The following is a 16,404-nucleotide window of genomic DNA, read 5'->3' as shown; positions in this document are numbered from 1 at the left end:
ATGTGTCTTCAACCAGAAAAATTAGCTCAAAAGCTAGGACTAAGCTAAATGTCAAATAAGTCAAAAAAGTGGACATCATAAGGCAGGCAACATTTTTGATGTATCTGCTTAATTGTGTGGGGTTATAACTTCCCAGCTATACATTTACATTTCAAGGTTCTTAAATGGGTTCCTCTATTCTAAACAACAGAAAGATCTCTGCTGTTTAGTTTCTTTAATTCAGAAGAAAGTGATTATATTCATATTTATCTCACCTCCTGTGCATCAAATCGCAGGATCTCCTTCATGTATGTGGGCAAGAGTGTAAGAAGTGTATAGAAAGTCCAGTTATAAGAGAAGTGTGCCACAACGATAGCCCAGAGTGGAAGGGACTTCAGCATAGGTCTCCAGGGAACAGATTTCTGTGTAGAAAGCTAGCAAGCAGGAGACAAAGAGAAGAGAAAAAGCAATCATGATACCGATATGAACATTTACTAAATACAGTGTTTTGATGCTACCCAAATCTATGCTGATAACCCATTCTGAGAGGCACGAAATGAGTCTCAGTTGATGTAAGTTATTAGCAATGAATTAATTACTGTGTTCAGTTCCCAGTGAAGGTATACTAATGTATGCTACTGCTCTGATATTTACTACTGCAAAGTAAACCAATTACTATTACATTTCATAATCAGAATTTCTAGAAGCACACCTTCCCCTGTTGAAATTTGATGCCTGCTGCTTTTACTGTAAATCATTAAATATTTAGTCACCCCTCAGGTGTTTACTTAGCTGAATCTTTCTTACTCAATCCTAAATATTAATTTTGATCTCTCAGCCAGCTTCACTGTCTGTAAATATATGTCCCCAGTCAAAGGAATAAACTCTTATGTACACTTTAGGAACTGGCTCATTAGCATTTTTTCTGCAAACAGTAATTTCTTTCTTACTTGAGATGACACATTTAAAAAAAAAAGTTGCAAAATATTGTATTGCAAATGTTAAAGGCATCATACAGGTTTGGATGTAGTATGAAGTGATAGATCTGAGCTTTTTTTAAATAAAAAGCTTTTTAAATAAAGCACCACAACAATGTCTGTAACACAAGACATTATTGCAAATGCTTTGTTTGGTTATTGATTGTTTCTCAGTTATACAATTGTGCTGGTTTTTTTATATTTTTTGTTTGAAAAATTCTGCTTCCATCTCAGGTTAAGAATGTTATTCTAAACATAAATAGAGCATGATGCTAATGACAATATTTGTGGTTTATGTTCTGACTTAAGTAAGTAAGTCTATACTGAAATGCTGTACCTGATCTTTTAGAGAAGACAGTATATATTCTCTTTCAGCATGCAAAATGCTCCTGTGAGTTTCTGGTGTATCACTAACCAAACACATCCAGAAGAACCACCATAATACGCCAAGGGCACCTATTGTTGGGAAAAGATGGGTGAAGAGATAGAAATAAAAAAAATAAGCAATTAGAACGAGAGAATGGATATCACCAACTCTCAAGATGATTTAGTCAGTGTTTTCTCAATACTCCAATATAATTTTAATGAATATTATTTTTGTATCTACCTAGAAACACTAGTTCCCCAAAGTGGCTTAACAATCCACATATAGAGATAATACACAATGAAAATGACTAAGCAGAATTTTTTTCTTCTGTTTTTTTTTTTCTTTTTTTCCCCCCTACTTGAAGTGCTTCATACAGCAAGAAAGTTGCATACACATACATAATTGTATTTTTATCAGTCACATGGAACACAAAGGATATGGCTCACCCAAAGGAAATAAAAATTCATATACTTTGAGCACATACACAGAATACCACTACATACAGTTTAACTGATGTACCAATCATCCTTTTCTTCCTTAAGCCAATCCCAGAATTGTCATTTTAAAAAGATAACTTTTCAATAGTCAGTCCAAATTAACTGCACTTTTCTGTAACTGTAACATTTTAACTTATTTAATTTTGTTCAATTTTTTGATTTGAATAGTTTTAATTTATAAAATTATTGTCTTTTATTCCAATTCTTCCTTTCCCATGCAGAATATGACATGGCTCAGACATATAAATAGACTTGTAAAAAGCATCAGTTCGTTCTATAACATGCTGTTAAAAACTATTTTCTGTTTGAGCTTCTCGTAGAACATGAGTCACAGCAAACGTGCTATGCCTTGCATTTTGGGCATTCCTTCAGGGCTCCTGTGACAGCTTGAGAGAGATTTTCCCCAGTTTCCATTTTAAGTAGCAGTAACTTTTCACACGTTCTTTCATTCAGAGAAGTTTATTCCTGGGATTAAAGCTATTAATTCAATTTCACACTTCAGATAAGAAATTTCAGCCTGTTGTTTCCAAGGGATGGGAGAGTTAAGAGCATTTGACTTGTACCAACTTTTGTTGGTACAATAGACAGCTTTGCTCATTGGAACCAAGGCTTATATAGCCACTTACTGGAATCTACTTAGCTTTAAATATCTCTAATTGCCCAGAGGGAATAAAATAGCAACCCAACATGCTAAACAAGCTTCTAAAACTTAAAATAAGTTTAACAATATACAATGTTTTTCAAAAAGAATATGCATCGTATATTTGATAATTAAGAAAAATCAAAACACAAACTCACCAAATATGTAGAACACATAAACCCAGTTCATATAATAGCAAATTAAACCAGATAGTGGCAGAGAGACAACAGTTCCCAGCTGTGCACCTACCGGAAGAAAGCAAAACAAAGTGGAAAATAGTTAGATCCCCTATGGGCCCCTTAAGTACAAGTGGCACTTTATAAGTATTTTATTTTTCTGTAATAAATCATGCATAAAGAATTGTCACTACCACTAGAGGGTTACACTTTGATTTAAAGAAACATAGGCACAATAAGCTGCTTTGGCAGCTCCAAGCAAACAAGAGCCACAAAGCCCTAAGCAGCCAAAATTAGAGGGAAAGACCAATAATAGATAAGCATTCTTGGTACACTTGTCTCCAATAAAGTGATGGCTTTAATACATCCAAACCAATGCAAATTAGTCAACTGGTATTGCTGCTAAACAAGAGAGAGCTGATCACAGAATAATTAAGAACTTGGGGGTATAATATTTTGACTTAATATAATCAATTTACATTTCTTGTATCTCCTACTAGCTCCACAAAAAACAGGAATGCTAGAAACAAGAGCCAGAAGGCATCCATATATAACCAGCAGGTTCAAATTCCATGATCCCTAAATCCACAGGGTGTAAGATCAGGAAAGGAAGAAGGGAAAGAGGAACAGATTACAGTTCAGAAACAAGCCAAAAGCCAGAAAGAGGTATTCCTGTGCTTATAATGCAACATACATTTTGCAAAGGATGGTAGGTGTTTCCCTCTCCCAAATCTAAACCAGAAATCCAACTCATTATTTACATACTTAGACGCTCTACTAGTGACAAACGGTATCTTGTCTCTTAATGTTAGTCGTATGATCAATTCTCCAAACCTAATCTCAAATCAGAAAACATTAGGTTATTTCTATAGCCTGGCTACCTAGATTCTATCTTCATGGAAACAGTAATTTTTATTTGAGGCAGAAAGTTTCAACCACAAACAACAAAATCACATACATCATTCAAAATATAAATCAAAATAACTACACATAACTTCAACCATGTTTTCTCAGAATATGAGAGATTACGATTAAATTAACCACAGATCACGTGACTGCCAACAGGGCAGAAAGAAAACAGTCTGTCAAGTTTACACAAGATGCCTTATCCACCCATGTCTGCTAACAGTTGGCTGTTCAGGGCCACAGACTCTTCTCACTAGTACATTAGCATAGAGTTTCACAAAATACTAAAGGACAGTTTAAAAACTCCCAACTGCTAAATGTGATAGAAGTCAATCCCAACTCTGTGCCCTCTGCTTAACTTGTGTGCTGGATCTCACTTCTTTTGAAGCAGATTTAATAAAGTACTAAGGCAGAAAACAGATACAGAAATTAAAAAAAAAAAAAGAGAGGAAATAAAAGTTTTCTGCTGCACTGGGGGGGTGGTGTTAAAGTATCTCGTTGAAGGGTCTCATGAGTGCCTGAAATAGCAAAAAGGAAGGAACTAGACCCTTGGCTAGGAGGGAAGTGAGGAAATGTGAGGAAGACAAGATTGAGGCTTCATTCCTCTTGTCACAAGTGAGTCACTAGACTGGCTTAGCTGCTTAAAAAACTGTAGATGAAATTTACATGGTATAGCCCTGTCTTCTTGATGAACCCGAGGTTGAAAAGTAATTTATTGTAACAAGTAATACTAACAAGAGTGAGCAAAGAAAACCATTACTTCATTAAGTGAATGCAAAAATTGTCATCTGCAAAGAAATAATATCACTTTTGACTAGCACATTAAAAAACCTATGTGTTTCACCTGCTCCACAAATACAGCGTTGAGCAATGTGACTGACCACTAAATCCCTAAAATGCAAAAAGGCTCAGTGGAGATGGGCAAGAGCAATGTGACCATTAAGCTGGGGGAATAGCACAGGGTGTGACCAACCATACCTCTCTTGTAAAGAGGTTGATTTTATCTCAACATAAAGGGCACCAGTGTGGCCTTTGTTTTAGATAAGCAGCTATGTCAGTTGAGTGGATCTGATGGGATAAATGAGTCACACCTCATTCCTTAAAAGTGTGACTGTCTCCCTGAGTTAGCCAGACCAACAGAGGGAAATGAATATGTGGGTCAGCCCAACACAAACTATAAAAGCTAAACAACTAAGAAAAGCATTTCTGAGAGAAAATAGACTCGAAAGCTGCCTTCAACTCAAACAAATATTGCAATTGATATATTTTGCTAAGTGTTAACTTACATTTGTACTGTACTTTCACTATATTCTGTATCACTCTGCTAAATCAAAAATCCTGTATAACATCAAATATCTTCAAACAAGTAAATGCGATATCAAACATTACATCTTCCAGGCATAGAATATCTAAGAGAATCTGGTCTGGGAGTATTGGACTTTAACAAGGAGCTCTTCCAGCAATACCTGGGACCTTGGACATTTTCTTCCCTACATTCCTCCAAAAACACTTTAAAAAAAAATCCAAAAAACAACCAACCAAACACCTCTATCGTGTGACTGGCCCTGCTTTTTTGTTCCTAATATTAAATCTCTTTTCTTTACAGTATCTTCTATTAATCAGCTTCCCAGTAACTCTTTGCATCACTTTAAACCAAAGTTAGGCTGAAGTTTATATTTAGTTGCAGATCAATACCTTTTCTCACAGTTGTAAAAGCCATGAGTAAATGAAGATAACCAATGCAAAGCAAGACTTAATTTAACGTTATGCTTTCTGGATTAAATGCTGATTAAAATTTACAATATAAATCCCTTTGATTTAAGTCAATCCTCCCCCTTACTGCAATAAAAATGTATAATCCCATTATCAGCGTGGGAATTTCTCACCTGCATATGAAATACTAAGGAGCTTGCTGCGTTCCAGTGGAGGAGCCCAAGAAGACCACATTGAATGCATAGCTGGGAAGGTAACACCCTAGAAAACATTTCAGTCTGTTGAAATGCAAGGATTTTAGAACTCCCTTCAACTTCACATGGTTCAAAGCTTATTTCATTAAAAAGCAGCAATACAATCCATTAAGTTTGATATTTATTAAGAAACTACTTATAAAAAGTGTGCAAGGCATGAAAATAAGAAGATAGAATTAATTTCTCCTGGTTTTGATTCCGTATATAATGGAAAAGCATCAACAATACAAACAATAATGTTGCGAGGTCCTGGTTTCAGGAAAATGGGAAGGGATAACTCTAGTTTTGACCCAAGTGTCCTTACAGACAAAACTTTTTCTTATTTGAAAAGCTTAGGCTAAAATATACTGCAAATTTTTTAATTATTCAAAAAACCCCAAAACTAAGCCACTCAAAATTAAACAATCCACATACTACTCCATCATACCAACACCCACAGGGTCTAGTCACTAAAAGTCATTAATAAATTATTCAGACACATTTTCAAGTTACGCAGAGAAAAAGTATTACCTCTCCCAGTCCTTCCAAGGCTCTGACAGCTATGAGGTAGCCAACTCCCAAGTTTGCAGCTAATGGAGTAAGCAATGTGAATACAGAGGTACCAAAGATGCCAAACCCCAGCAAAAGCTTCCCTCCAATTCTGCTTGCAAGATATCCTCCTGGAATCTGAGTAATGATATAACCATAGAAAAAAGAACCAAGGATCCATCCCTGAGTATCAGCATCCCAAGAATACTTTTCCCCCTACAAAGAGACAAAAACCAACAAAATGCAGTAAGTTCAAAATAGCAGTTTTTCTGACCATATTTTATATAACATTGATCCATCATTTAGTCCTTTATAACTGAGTTTCAATTTTTTTGTGGCCTATTCCCTAGGGTCTCCTTCCTCTACACACATATATACTGCAATCAAAGTCGCGTTAAAAGCTAATTCAGGTAGTTTACAGTCTGTACAGACATATCTGGACCAAGCATGAGAATCATCACAACATGAAATGTAATTTCTGAGTTCTAAGCAGCTTGGGATAGGTGATAGGTACAGACTACGCAGTCTGCCTGAGTGCAAGTCCCACTTCTGTATCGCAGTGGGGACATTCTGTCACGATCTAGAAAACGGCTTTACCCGCAGAAAATTTATGGACAAAAAAAACAAACAAGGAGATGAAGGTGCTTAAATTTAATATAAAAAAAGAGAGCAGTCAAGGACAGGCTTCACAAGGGTAGGTGGAATAATGAGATAAGCACAACAGAGGGAAGATGAGTTTAGTAGACAAAGTAATAAAAATGAAGAGGATCAAAACAAGGAGTCTGCAGCTATAAAGGAAGTCAGCAAGAAGATATGGACTGCTGCCCAGTAAAGTGATTCTGAAGTTTGGGATCACTTCCAAAAGAAAAAATTTTAAGCATCTAAATGAGCAGCATAGATTTCACAGAGGCAATGAGACAGAATCTTCCCATAAAGTTCACTGTTATAATTTGTGATAAATAATAAATGACCTCTAAACAAGCAAAAAAAAATGAAAGTAGGAAGACAGTAAGAGTGCCCAGTAGTAACTTCAGCTATGAGATCTCTACAAGCCCAAATTCACAAAGTTGAGGGTTTTTTTAAAAGCTTTTTTTTTATATCCAACAATTTGGTTAAGAAATGTGATTTTAAGAATTACTGGAAGGAAAGTCAGAGATAAATGACATAAAGACAAAAAACACAATCTGGGAAAGAGATCAAAGAAGTGAAACAAAAAATATTACATGTTAATTTGTAATGAAATTTCATGCCATTACGACTGTATGAAGAACAGGCAAATGTGGACATTGATATGAGCTCTGATGCAGATATAACAGTAACAGTTAATCACTGGCATATAAAACAGTGAGTCACAACAGATCTACAGGGACAGATTAGCCAATTTTTAAGGAATAGCACAGGAAGGAGGTACGTAAAAATCCTGACCCTGAGCGCTCCTCAATTAGCTAGTCATTTAAAGATAGTATTTTCAGAATAGCTTTAAAAGAACCACTGGAAAGGCCATCCAGTAAAAAGCAGCCTGTTCTCTTGCCACCTAAGTATGATTCTATCTATCACAGACTTCCACCAAAACCACTTTTACAAGCTGCATTAGAGTACAGTATGTTTGAGACCTCACCGTTGTGTTGCGAGGAACATTTATGGTGGAAGAATGCTCTGGACACACATTGGAAGTCGCATTCTTTGCTAAGCTTGTGTTAGGTTCTACCATATCCACCAGAGCAACACTTAGGTTCACACGTAATGCATACAGGAGGAAGAACCCAAAACAGGCCAGGAGTGCTAGGTTGTAGCGAGCTGAGCAGCATGCAGGGACTGAAACGAGAGCAAATGAAAAATGTTTGTTTTAACAGAACCTAACAAAATAAGAACAACTGATAAGCAGTTTTTACTAACAGTCTTGGAAAAAACAGAGAAAGGAGACAAGCTAATTTTTCTTAAGGGGTTTATTCAACAGGGGAAGTGGCTGAGTGTGGTTGGGAAAAAAATTTTAAAAAGTCCACTTTTGGACTGATGTGTGAAACAAATGTAATCGTGGTTTAGACAACTGGCAGCTACCTACACAAAAGCACGGGCTGCAGTGAAAGTCTACTGTGCGGTCTGTGGAAATGGATTTTGAAACACAGTTTCAAACATCCTCTCCAAAATACTGTAATACTTATTCAAAGTAGAACTTCACACTTAAAAAAAGCCCCAACCCAAATTAGTGGGAAGCCTGTCATACACACAAAATGTCTCAAGAAAACAGATACTCTTAAAGTAGTCGTAAAGAACAGTCATTGTGATTCCAGGTTGTATTCTAGGACAAGTCTTCCTTCTATAAGTTTGCTTACAAGGGAATATGCATTTGCTGACAGTTCCAAACAGACCAAACTACCAGAAAGGGGAATGGCAAATACTGTGGTAGCACTGTGAAACAGAACAGTTTCTCAGTTGTCCCTCTTGGCAGTCACCAAACAACAATGACAAAGGAAAATGAGTCTTAAGATTCAGCATAAAATCTGTGTTGTGACATTAAGTCGACTCCGCCAGCTATTTAAACACAGATATCAGACTTTGCACTGTAACACAGTTATTGATTTCCTTGTACACAGCACCATTTGGCAAAGATCATAGTTGAGCTATAACAGTTTAGAGCTCTGCAGTTACTCTTTATGAACTGGGAATGCCTCAAACCTACTAAGCAGAAATGGCAAACTGTTGAGAAGCTACTTGAAGAACCTACCGGATTTACAAATAGTTAGGGGGTTGAGTTTCCCCTCTTGTGAGGAAACTACAGTGCTAGACATCTGAAGCTCCAGGAAGGCTGGGAATTAGCACCTACAGATATTACATCAGTCTACAGTGATCTCATCTTCCTCTGACTATTCAGAATTCAAATGATGAATAGAACAAGTACATCTATGAACAACAGGATTGATTGGAGCTTCATCTGATACCACAGCATGTCACTTGACTGGATTCTCTAATCCACAGGAAAAAAAAAAGAGCATGCCATGTGGTCAAGTTAATGTGATACTTTTCCCTTCCCAGTAACTTCCCTGAAAAAAGGAATGAGGCCATGCAATTTTATTTTTCAGTGGGGACACCAACAGAGCCTTTCTGCAAGACTGTTATTCATGAAATTAGTAGAACTTTCCCATTTTTGAAGTCTCTAACCCTGACGAACTCTATGTGAAGTTCATTATGGCTACACAAGTTGTTAAAATGACACAGGGATGTTGTATTTCTATGTTCATTTAGTAAATGAGTAATAAACGAGGCTATTGTATAAATATGCAAAACCCCTTCCAGACTTGCAGTATTGCAATCTTGCCTAGCAGCATTTGAAAAAGGCACACGGATTTTTAAATAAGAAGAGCAGCCAAGATTTGATTGCTTACTTTAAAAACAATAGGCACCAAGAACAGGAAGTGCTTACTGCACAAAAACTAGTCAAGCAGCTTTGTTGTCCTTTATTACTGTTTAAAAAGCAATTTGCCTTAAGTAGAAAATGTAATTTATAATAACAAATATGAATACAGGTAAAGCTATTTAATCATTCCACTTCTTGTACTTGCTGAGGTTAGACAATAATAACAGAAGGCTAAATATCACAGTGATGATGTAAACCATCCTTGGAAATGCAGATTAACTGGAAAATCCATTACTCTTCCTCTGTAAGATTCTCACTGGATTGTCTGGACAGTAAGCTCCACAAAACAGGTGTGTAAGAACTTAAGGTCAGTAACGTCAGATTTTTTTTTTCAACTGTAAATAGTTTATTATGAAAACCTAACAAACATGTTGATATGAAAGCCTGAAACAAACAGCTACTAAATTACTGCTTCCCTGTCATTCCACTAAGCGCATTTGCAATACCTGAGAATATTAGATCAGGTTAATAGAACAGAAGATTCAAGAAGATTCCAGATATATTTCAGTCACTCACCTCTTCAGGAGATTGGTACAATCAAAGAGACACAGACATGCAACTCCCCTAAAGTTTAAAGCAGGTAACCATCACGTTCAAGGTCTTACCTTGACTAGCAGTCTTTGGTCCTACATCTATAGTTAATTCTGACTTCAGGGGCATGCTTTAAAGTACTGTAGCTATAATGTAGCTATAACTGAACAAGATTCTTAAATTGCAGTTAAAAAATAGGTCTGTGCTGCAACTTGCACAGCAGTTAAAGGAAGTTACTGGTCTGCTGTATTTTTCCTTGTGGGTGAGGTGAACCACCTCCAACCGGAGCCTGATGCATTGTGCAAACTTAGGAACATATTGCTTTAGTAAGACTTGAACTCAAATTTCTCTACTTCTGTCACTTTTACAAAGTCATTTTGTTAACAGCTTCCCTTGACGCAGTCATACGTTTGCTTAAGTAGATTAGAGCATCTTTGCACGGCATACTGAAGAAGCTAAAAATCTTTTTACTGTTTATACATTCCAGGAAACAAATCAGCACAGACAACCACTAAACACACAAGTTCTGTTGTCAAGCCCTGACTCCATAAAGAACCTCCTCTCCTACAAGTACATCCATGCCTCCTTCCACCTTCCTTCTTCTCCATGGTTTCATAACAAGCAATTAATCTTACTCAAAACCTGCCTTAAAAAATGAAATTCTGCCACGACCTCGCAGTCTTTAACAGTTAGACGGGCATTTGGGCTGGAATTTCCCGCTTGTCTCCACTGCAAAGACACCAACCCGAAGGCAGGTGTGTGTGACAGCCTCTCCCCAGCCACCGACAGAGCGGCGACCGCTGTCAGGACGCGGGGTCGCGTCTGACCCGACGCCCCTGGGCCCGACCCCCGGGCCCACGGCGGCGCTCTCGGCCCGCGGCTCCATGGCAACGGGATGCTCTCACACAAGGGCAGTTGCCACTCCTCTCACCCGTGCCGGGCTGGGACTCCTTCAGCAGCGGGGTGCGGTCCTCTCCCTCCTCGGGCTCCATCTCGCTGCTGCTACTCGGACCGCGCAGCGCGCCCAGGGCCAGGGCGCCCGGCGCCACCGCTGCTGCCGGGAGCCCGGCCCGGCTCGGCTCCGCTCCCGGCTCGGCTGGGCTCGGCTGGGCTCGGCTCAGCCCGGCCCGGCTCGGCTCCGCTCGGCTCGGCTCCGCTCCTCGCCCACACCGCTCTGCCCCGGCGGCGCCGGGCACCGGCGGCCACAGCCCCCCGCGGTCATGTGACGGGCACTGCCGGGCGGAAACGGCTTCAGCCGCAGCGCTGCGCTGCTGGCTGGCTGTCCCCGGCGGCCATCTTTAGTAAGGGCGGGCGCTCCTGCCCCCCCGCCCCTGTCCCGCTGGCTGAAGGGGCCGCAGGGACGCGCCGACAAGCGGCCGAGGGACGGTGTCGCTGTGCGGGGTGTCCCCGCTGCTGTGGGAGAAGTTTTACATATTTAGGGCAGATCTGATCAGGCGGACCACGTCCTCCCTTCCCCGGGCCGCCCAGCACACGAGCAGCGCGCGTAGCTGTTCCTCGGTGAAGGGGAGGGGTTGCTGGGTGCGGCTGCGCTGCGGCACCGCGGGCGAGGCGGGGAATCGTAGAATCATAGAATCAGGCGGATTGGAAAGGGCTTTCGAGATCATCAAGTCCAACCCTTGATCCAGTACCGCTGCGGTTAGTAGACCATGGCACTGAGTGCCACATCCAGTCTCATCTTAAAAACCTCCAGGGATGGAGAATTCACCGCCTCCCTGAGCAGCCCATTCCAATGCCTGATTACCCTCTCTGTAAAGAATTTCTACTTAATATCCAACCTAAACCTCCCCTGGCAGAGCTTAAGACCATGCCCTCTTGTCTTACTGCTGGTTGCCTGAGAGAAGAGACCAACCCCCACCTGGCTACAACCTCCTTTCAGGGAGTTGTAGAGAGTGATGAAGTCTCCCCTGAGGCTCCTCCAGGCTTAAAAACCCCAGTTCCCTCAGTCTCTCCTCATAGGACTTGTGTTTGAGTCCCTTCACCAGCCTTGTTGCTCTTCTCTGGTCCTGCTTCAGCACCTCAATATCCTTCCTGAACTGAGGGGCCCAGAACTGGACACAGCACTCGAGGTGTGGCCTCACCAGCGCTGAGTACAGGGAAAGAATCACTTCCCTGGTCCTGTTGGCCACACTGTTCCTGATCCAGGCCAGGATGCCATTGGCCTTCTTGGCCACTTGGGCACACTGCTGGCTCACGTTCAGCTTCCTGTAAATCCAAACTCCCAGGTCCCTTTCTGCCTGGCTGCTCTCCAGCCACTCTGTGCCCAGTCTGTAGCACTGCAGGGGGTTGTTGTGGCCAAAGTGCAGGACTCAGGACTCAGGACTTGTTGAACCTCATCCCACTGGAATCAGCCCAACTCTCCAGTCTGTTCAGGTCTCTCTGCAGAGCCCTCCTGCCTTCCAGCTGATCGACACTCCCCCTCAGCTTGGTATCTTCTGCAAATTTGCTAATGGTGGACTCAATCCCCTCATCTAAATCATCAATAAAGATATTAAACAGGAAGGCTTGGGGTGCGGGTGCTGGGTCTGTGTAACTGTCAAAACGCTCATGTAACAATAATTGAAATATCTGCAGCACAGGGGCTTTTTACGCTGTGTGCATGTGCGATGCCCAGTTCCTGGAGTGAGGCTTTAGAATCATAGAATCATATAATATTTTAAGGAGTTGGAATGGACCCTAAAAAACCTTTGAGTCCCAACCCCTCTGCCATGGGCAGGGACACTTCCCAGTAGACCAGGTTGCTCAAGGCTTTATCCAGCCTGGCTCTGAACACCTCCAGGGTTAGGGCATCTACAACCTCCTGGGCAGTTTGTTCCAGTGTCTCACCACCCTCACAGTAAAAAATTTCATCCTAATATCTAACCTAAATTTCCCCTCTTTCAATTTGTACCCATTACTCGTTGTCCTATCACTACAATTTCAGATGAAGAGTCCCTCTTAGCCCCCCTTCAGATACTGGAAAGTTGCTATGAGGTCTCCATGCAAACTTCTCCAGGCTGAACGGCCCAAACTTTCTCAGCCTGTCTTCATAGGGGAGGTGCATATAAAAATGCACCAATATAAATTAAATTAAATATAAATTAATTAGCACAATGGGATATGCAACAGAGCTTTTCCTCTCAGAAACAGTGGGTTTCAACCTCATTCAAAGCTAACAACAGAGTAGAGGTCTTTAAGTTTTACAGACTCTTACATGGGAGCCACCTCCACTTACTTATCTGTGCCTTTGCAAGTGATGAGTCATTTTGATGATCCTGGCAGTCATCTGCTGAAAGCCTTGACTTTGTCGAGATGCCTGTGCCATCCTATTGATGTGTAAGTAACTGCCTGGAAAATTCTGTGTTCTGGAAAATAGAAGAATGCAAAAGATTCCTGGTAACTTATTCAGCTATATCATTTCACACAAGGTAGTTATACTGACTTTGCAAGTATCAATAGAATGAGTGTGGCTGTGTGCCAGTCATACATGATAACATCTATGTGAACATGTGAAGCAAACCAGGGCTTCTCTTCTGGTTCTGAAATTAAGCCTAAGTGTCTTCTGTGAGTCAGACTTACCTGGAAGCCATTCTTACAGCCAAAATTACAGAAAGAAAGCCAATTGCCTTATTCTGAGAAAGCACACATCAAATATATTTCACAACATTTTATGAGAAGTGCAGATTTGGTTTGTAGTACTCGAAGACTTTAGCTTTCCATTTCACACATGCTGTACTCTTCCTGGCCTTTCTGTACATACCACTAGACAGACCCCAATGCACTAGCATCCAGCCCATGAAGAAGGAGCTCTAGGGATGTATGGGCCAGGCCTGTGCACAGCATTCCCAGGATCATGAGCATGATCACTTCCACCCATAGGCTGAACCCCAAGCTCTCCATAGACTCTACTCATCATAACACAGGGATGATGAGGGGCTGCAGGGATTGGAGTGGTAGACAAAGCTTTTCCTAGGTGTTCCTTTTTTGTTTTAACCTCTCTTGTTTCTTTTCTCCAAGGCATGTTCTATCTTAAATCTACCTATATTCTTGGTATGGGATAGTGCCAAGAAACCTTGGAATAGCAAGGAACATGGATTTCTCTGCCTTGCTGCTTCATCTCAGATCTTGCAGACCTGCACTGTTGAGTGAATCTTCCTCGCCTAGGGACACACTGCACCAAAAGCAGCTTGACTGTGAGGCTGCAGCCCCACAGTCAAAAGGTGACACCATAAATACAAATTCAGGAGTGTGTACGGTGTATTGATCTTTGTCACAGCATATAAAAATGTCATTCCTTATTCCCTGGAGGCTGACTTTGTGTGTAGCTGTATGGAAACAGGTGTGTTTTTTCTCTGTCCAGCCTATCAGGCACTTCTGGTTGTTGTTCTGCTCTGTCAGACTATGTCATACTTGTGATGCAGCCCTGATGTCAAGGATTTGAAGCATTTTCTGACTTTATTTATTTTTAGTTCTAAAAAGGACTTTTGTTTGTATTTAAACATTTTTGCCCTGGTTACTTTAAACGCTGGATGCAGCTGTGCTCTGTGCTAGGCTGGAGAGGTAGTGGACGGCACCTCTCAGAGCCCCGCTTCCCTTGTCGTCTGACTCCAGAGCATGAGAGGAAAACAGCAGAGGTTTGCACTTCCGTTCCTAAAACCCACCCTGAAAAAGACACGCTGCAGCATGTCTCGTATAGAGCAGCAGAGGGCTCTCTTTCCTCTGAAGTGCTGTTGCGAAAAGAAGCCTTGGATGGTGCCTGGGTCTTAGGAGAAAATCCAGTTTTATTCCTTGTGCTGCTGCTCCTTTGGGCAAACTCTGAAAACGGTGCAGATAGGATACGGCTATGATGATGCAGGAACACATTTTAAACTGATTAACACTACCTGTACTCAAAGGCTTAGAATACGAAGAAGGTGGTCAAGGAAAATATACCAGTGATGCTAATCTAAGTTGCAGTATTTCCTCAAGGAGAAAATAATGTCTCTTCTATCAGGCTATTAAGTTTCATAGGATATAAAAAGAAATTGTTTTTGGGTTCCCACATTTTTTCAGTCTTTTAAAAATTACTTTTTCAAGATACCCTTATTTATTTATACCTTTTTAAGAAAGTTGACTTTTTAAATCTTGTTTTTTCAAGATAAACAGAAGAAAGGAGCAGAGAAATACAGATTATATTCACAATGTAAGAACCATCTGGTTATTCTCAAATAACTGAAAGTAACATAAGTGGAGTTCAATGAATGAAGATTGAAATATCTACCTTTAAATTTGTCTGTCTCCTTATACGCAGTACAGTACACAGCACTTTTATGTTGTAAATGCTTAACAAAGATATTTACATTTTAGAATGATAAGTTACAAAATGGAAGAATATAAAGTTAAGGTATCGGATCGTTTGGACAAGAAAAAAACATGCACATGTATCCGAGGAAAAATGTCTTGGGTTTCCCACAAGAGAGCAAGTAACAGTCCATCAAAAAGGAAAAGAACTAGGATGCCTTGAGCTGTGCAGTTCTCCTACTGTAAAGCTGAATACAGAGTCATTACTAAATCATGCATAAGATGATGCTGACCAAATCAGAAAAGGCTTATGTGGCTCTGGCAGTACAATGTGTTTTCATCTGTCTGGAAATATTCTGTCTGCTGAAAATGCTTCAGGGCTCCCGGTCACCATGGATATTCTTGCCTGGGGGTTTAGGCTGGGAGGGGAGATATTCATCCTGCCAGCTTTTCTTATTGTTTGCTAGCAGAGGCACTCCATGTTGTTTAGTTTTTGACATGGGTCATGACAGCAGAAAGCTTGGAACTTTCCTCAGTTATCAACATTGCTTTCTTATGGAAGAGAGGAAGAGTATATTGTGTCCTCTACAAAATTCTGCTCTGGGTTATATGAGAATGCTTGACTAGATTCAGAGAAGTGGCTTAGGTTTTGTATTGCTTAAATTTTAGCATTGTGGTAGCCAGTGAAATTATAGATGGGAAGTACAGGCAACCTTAATGTCTAGACTTCCTTATTTATAGGTATTCTTCCTAAAATAAATGGGGGTGACAGTGATGCTGGACATTTCCTATTAAAGGACTGGCCTCTGTTCAGGACATTCATCTATACATGGAAACATGGACTCATATTCCTCCTCTGTCAGTGGCATTTGGTAACTGCAGTGAATGCTGAACCTCAGGCAAGACAAGGCACTGGGTCTTTGTGTCAACTTCTTTCTTTTTAACTGCAGTTGTTTTCTTATGTTTAGAAGCCATAAATATCCTTAGGGAAAAGAGATAGATTCCCCTCAAGCCTTGTGGATGAGTTCTGTATTTTCTGGGTTAATGGTTTTAAATGCTTCCCTGTGGATGTATGGACTACCAAAGGATTTTGGAGAGCTCACTAAGAAGTGCAATTCTTTTGTCAATAGACTCATGAAAACAT

At 40.5% G+C, this 16,404-nt stretch overlaps 1 protein-coding gene across 5 annotated transcripts in view; it reads right to left on the bottom strand.

The window, feature by feature from the left end:
- SLC17A5 (solute carrier family 17 member 5) overlaps positions 1 to 11,470 on the bottom strand; it is a 42,480-nt gene extending 31,010 nt beyond the window's left edge. For 2 of the 5 annotated variants that reach the window (XM_064650127.1, XM_064650129.1), the window contains exons 1-7: positions 10,915 to 11,468; positions 7,656 to 7,852; positions 6,020 to 6,253; positions 5,429 to 5,516; positions 2,619 to 2,705; positions 1,294 to 1,412; positions 255 to 413 (exon numbers count right to left, since the gene is read on the bottom strand). In XM_064650127.1, the coding sequence (XP_064506197.1) occupies positions 255 to 413; positions 1,294 to 1,412; positions 2,619 to 2,705; positions 5,429 to 5,516; positions 6,020 to 6,253; positions 7,656 to 7,852; positions 10,915 to 10,975 (945 nt within the window). In that variant the 5' untranslated portion in view covers positions 10,976 to 11,468. Of the gene's footprint in view, positions 1 to 254; positions 414 to 1,293; positions 1,413 to 2,618; positions 2,706 to 5,428; positions 5,517 to 6,019; positions 6,254 to 7,655; positions 7,853 to 8,762; positions 10,715 to 10,914 lie in introns of those variants that run through there. The other 3 variants (XM_064650130.1, XM_064650126.1, XM_064650131.1) reach the window with 3 other exon arrangements.
- Positions 11,471 to 16,404: the final 4,934 nt, after the last annotated feature.

This window comes from Pseudopipra pipra, chromosome 3 (genome assembly GCF_036250125.1).
Source record: "Pseudopipra pipra isolate bDixPip1 chromosome 3, bDixPip1.hap1, whole genome shotgun sequence".
Taxonomy (NCBI): Eukaryota; Metazoa; Chordata; class Aves; order Passeriformes; family Pipridae; genus Pseudopipra; species Pseudopipra pipra.
Note: the sequence above shows the minus strand (reverse complement) of the source record. Positions and strands in the feature narration are given on the sequence as shown.